This window comes from Myzus persicae, unplaced genomic scaffold (genome assembly GCF_001856785.1).
Source record: "Myzus persicae strain clone G006 unplaced genomic scaffold, MPER_G0061.0, whole genome shotgun sequence".
In the NCBI taxonomy this organism is placed as follows: domain Eukaryota; kingdom Metazoa; phylum Arthropoda; class Insecta; order Hemiptera; family Aphididae; genus Myzus; species Myzus persicae.
The window spans coordinates 104,640-107,754 of record NW_019100825.1 but is presented as its reverse complement, the minus strand read 5'-3'; the positions used below and the strand labels follow the sequence as shown (position 1 = coordinate 107,754).

The 3,115-nt window shown below is 27.7% G+C and overlaps 1 protein-coding gene across 2 annotated transcripts in view; it reads left to right on the top strand.

Moving 5' to 3' along the window:
• LOC111026305 (whirlin) overlaps nt 1–2,347 on the top strand; it is a 36,238-nt gene extending 33,891 nt beyond the window's left edge. For both annotated transcript variants that reach the window (XM_022304359.1, XM_022304358.1), the window contains 2 exons: nt 875–953; nt 1,079–2,347. In XM_022304359.1, coding sequence (XP_022160051.1) covers nt 875–953; nt 1,079–1,221 — 222 coding nt within the window. In that variant the 3' untranslated portion in view covers nt 1,222–2,347. The remainder of the gene's footprint in view (nt 1–874; nt 954–1,078) is intronic.
• The last annotated feature ends 768 nt before the right edge of the window (nt 2,348–3,115 follow it).

The window sequence follows — 3,115 nt, the reverse complement described above, 5'->3', positions numbered from 1 at the left end:
ATATGTAAGCCCCCCCCCCCATTGAAAATAGCTGTGTACGCCACTGCATACTATCTACTCATTTCGGGACGTTTTCAGAAGCGGAATTGATCTTCTTATTCGGGTTTTCATAACTTATGTAATTCAACAAAAATTAAGATAAACAAATAAGACGAGCTCAATGATAACACTTTAGCTCTATAATAATTAAAATGCCCGACTTTGCCACACTCTTGTGTGGAATATCGAGTGTTATTTTTAATAGCACACATTGAAAAAACAAACCGCCGGTGCACACTATATACATTTGTTATTTCGTACTTCAAAGTGCGTGCTCTTAAAACACACTACTTTAGGTACTCGGTCTATGAATTAAAGAAAATGTGAAATTTGTCGTTAACCAAGCTTTTTACCTATTCTCAAGTGTTTATTTCGAGTATTTTTTTATCTGCTACATTTTATAATTTATATTATTACACAAGTTACTTATGACTAATGTCGGAACTTTAAAATTTTGTAGTAAATATATATGTCGTATTATGATATATTATTAAATATTTAAGTAGATATAAGTTAACTTTAAATTATTAGTAATTGACTGAGGGTTAAGATGTAGACGCCAAAATATATGTACCTATGCCAGAACACTACATTTAACCTGAAAGATGTTTTCAATTTTCAAATATTTTAGAAAATTAAATTAGGTATTTTGTTATCTTAACTGATATTATAAGTATATGATTTTTAAGCATACTACTGTTGATTTATTAATGTATTATGTATAGTGCGTCATAGCAGTCTGAACTGATTAAGATTTCTGCAAATTTAATTGTTGTAAATAATATATCATACTGCAATATAATATTAATTTATTCCATTTAACTCATAATTTTAGGAAAATGGCGCTGCATATGAAGCTGGTGGTCTTGAAGTTGGACAGTTGATCTTAGAAGTCGACGGCCAAAAAGTTGAAGGTAGGTATATTTAATGTTTTGGTATATTCCAACATATTAGAAAGCCACATATGTGTGATGTGTGTATAAAATATAATTAAACCATAGAAATCATTAGCATTATTGTTTATTTTTATTTTTTTCAGGAATGCCTCATCAAGAAGTAGCTAGGCTCATCGCAGAATCTTTTGCACAAACTGATAAATCCGAAATCGAGTTCCTTGTAGTTGAAGCAAAGAAATCGAATTTGGAACCAAAACCTACAGCACTAATATTTTTGGAAAGTTAACCGGTTGAAGAAATGCTAGTGATGATATAAATTCCTGTTATTAAGTACAATGATGAACCCCAATAACGTAACGACCATTAATAAATTAGTTGGATACATGCTAAACGTTTATTTGAATACCTTTATTTATTTAATTATTTAAATTTATCTACTATAAATTACAAGATGGCGTGTTATTGATTCAACTTAAAAAATAACATTTCATACTTAAGTATTTTTATTGAATCATATTATTATTTTTCCATTAATTCTCATTATTATTCTTTAATAATTCATTCTCTATCAATTTCATTACGAATATCTTATTTTATTTTATTGTACTCTTGTTCAAATTGATATTCAGTAAAACGATATAATTATATTACGTCATATTATTATTATTATTATTATTACAATATGTTATCTAATAATGTCTAATAATGTGTAACCGAACAATTATTTTTCGAATAACCGGCCTATTCAATAATAATAATATACGTAAACCTACCTTGAGTACCTATGTATTATGTATATCGTACATTCGTACGACATAATAATATATTATTTTAAATACATACCTACTAACATTCATACATATATAAAATGGCCTAGTACCTACACTGTACAGGACATACCACAGCAATTACACTTTGGATACAGTTTTAAAATATAACAATACCTTTTAATATTATATTTTAATTCACAGTATTAAGTACCCTCGGTTTGTGATTGGGTGTACACACGGATTGGCCTATATTATTATTGTATCTATCATCTATGTTATACGAGAGAACTACATAGAATATACAACATACATTTTACATGCTATATACTGTAAAGTAGTGATTGATATATAGGTGGCAGTAATAATAATAATAATAATAGAAAAGTATGAAACGATAAAACTTTTCGAAAAAATGAGTGGAGACACTGAAATCCTCCCCCGAACAGCATAATTTATTCTCTCTGAAAGAAAACATCATCCCTTACATTCGATTATATATAATACATGTATCTATTATATATAAAGTCAAGGTTTTATTATATGTATGTGCACATCCCCCTGTTATTCTAAGACACTTCAACAACTGACCATGGGTACCTATTTTATATTTATGTATTTTATACTTCCTTTATATGATATAATGACAATTACGTTATGCTATTATAATATAACTGTGGCAAGTAATTTTACTCTGCGAACATAACCGTCGCCTATATAATTATATATTAGGTGTGTATAATGTTTTATACATTATTAAAAGGTACACCTATGTACGTTCGAATTTCATTCAGATTATTTTCATTATTTTTAAAATTGAATTACATATATTATTATTGTTATTATTATTATTATTATTATTATTATCATTAAATAGTTACATAGTGACACTATGACATTATTATAATATGTATGTGTCATGTAGGTATTTATTGCGTTCGCTCGCGTATTTAATCTTTTTTTCTCTCTCTCTCTTTCTCTCTCTCTCGGTTAATTTTACAAAATTAAACTAGAATTAATAGACGATATACATAGATCATACACTATTATTTTTCATCATAGATTTCAGTAATTTCGGTACGCGTATCGCGTATTAATGTAGGTACTACTAGTCATTTTAATAATTTGGTGCTGTGTTATTGTGCCACCCGGGGGAAGATTTTATGGTGTCACTCTTTATCATTAATTCATCTAGGTATATATAATATATATGGCCTAACAATCAAGCAATAACAATCACACCGTTACAAATGTATTTATTCATAGAGCCACGTTTTTAACTTATGAATAGTTGACAATGAAACCATATGTTTATTTAATACTTATACAAATATTACTTTATATCCGCACTGTGTTTGTAATAAATATTATAGGATTTGAAATATTTTTTTTTTTAGAAATTCTGCTGATTTC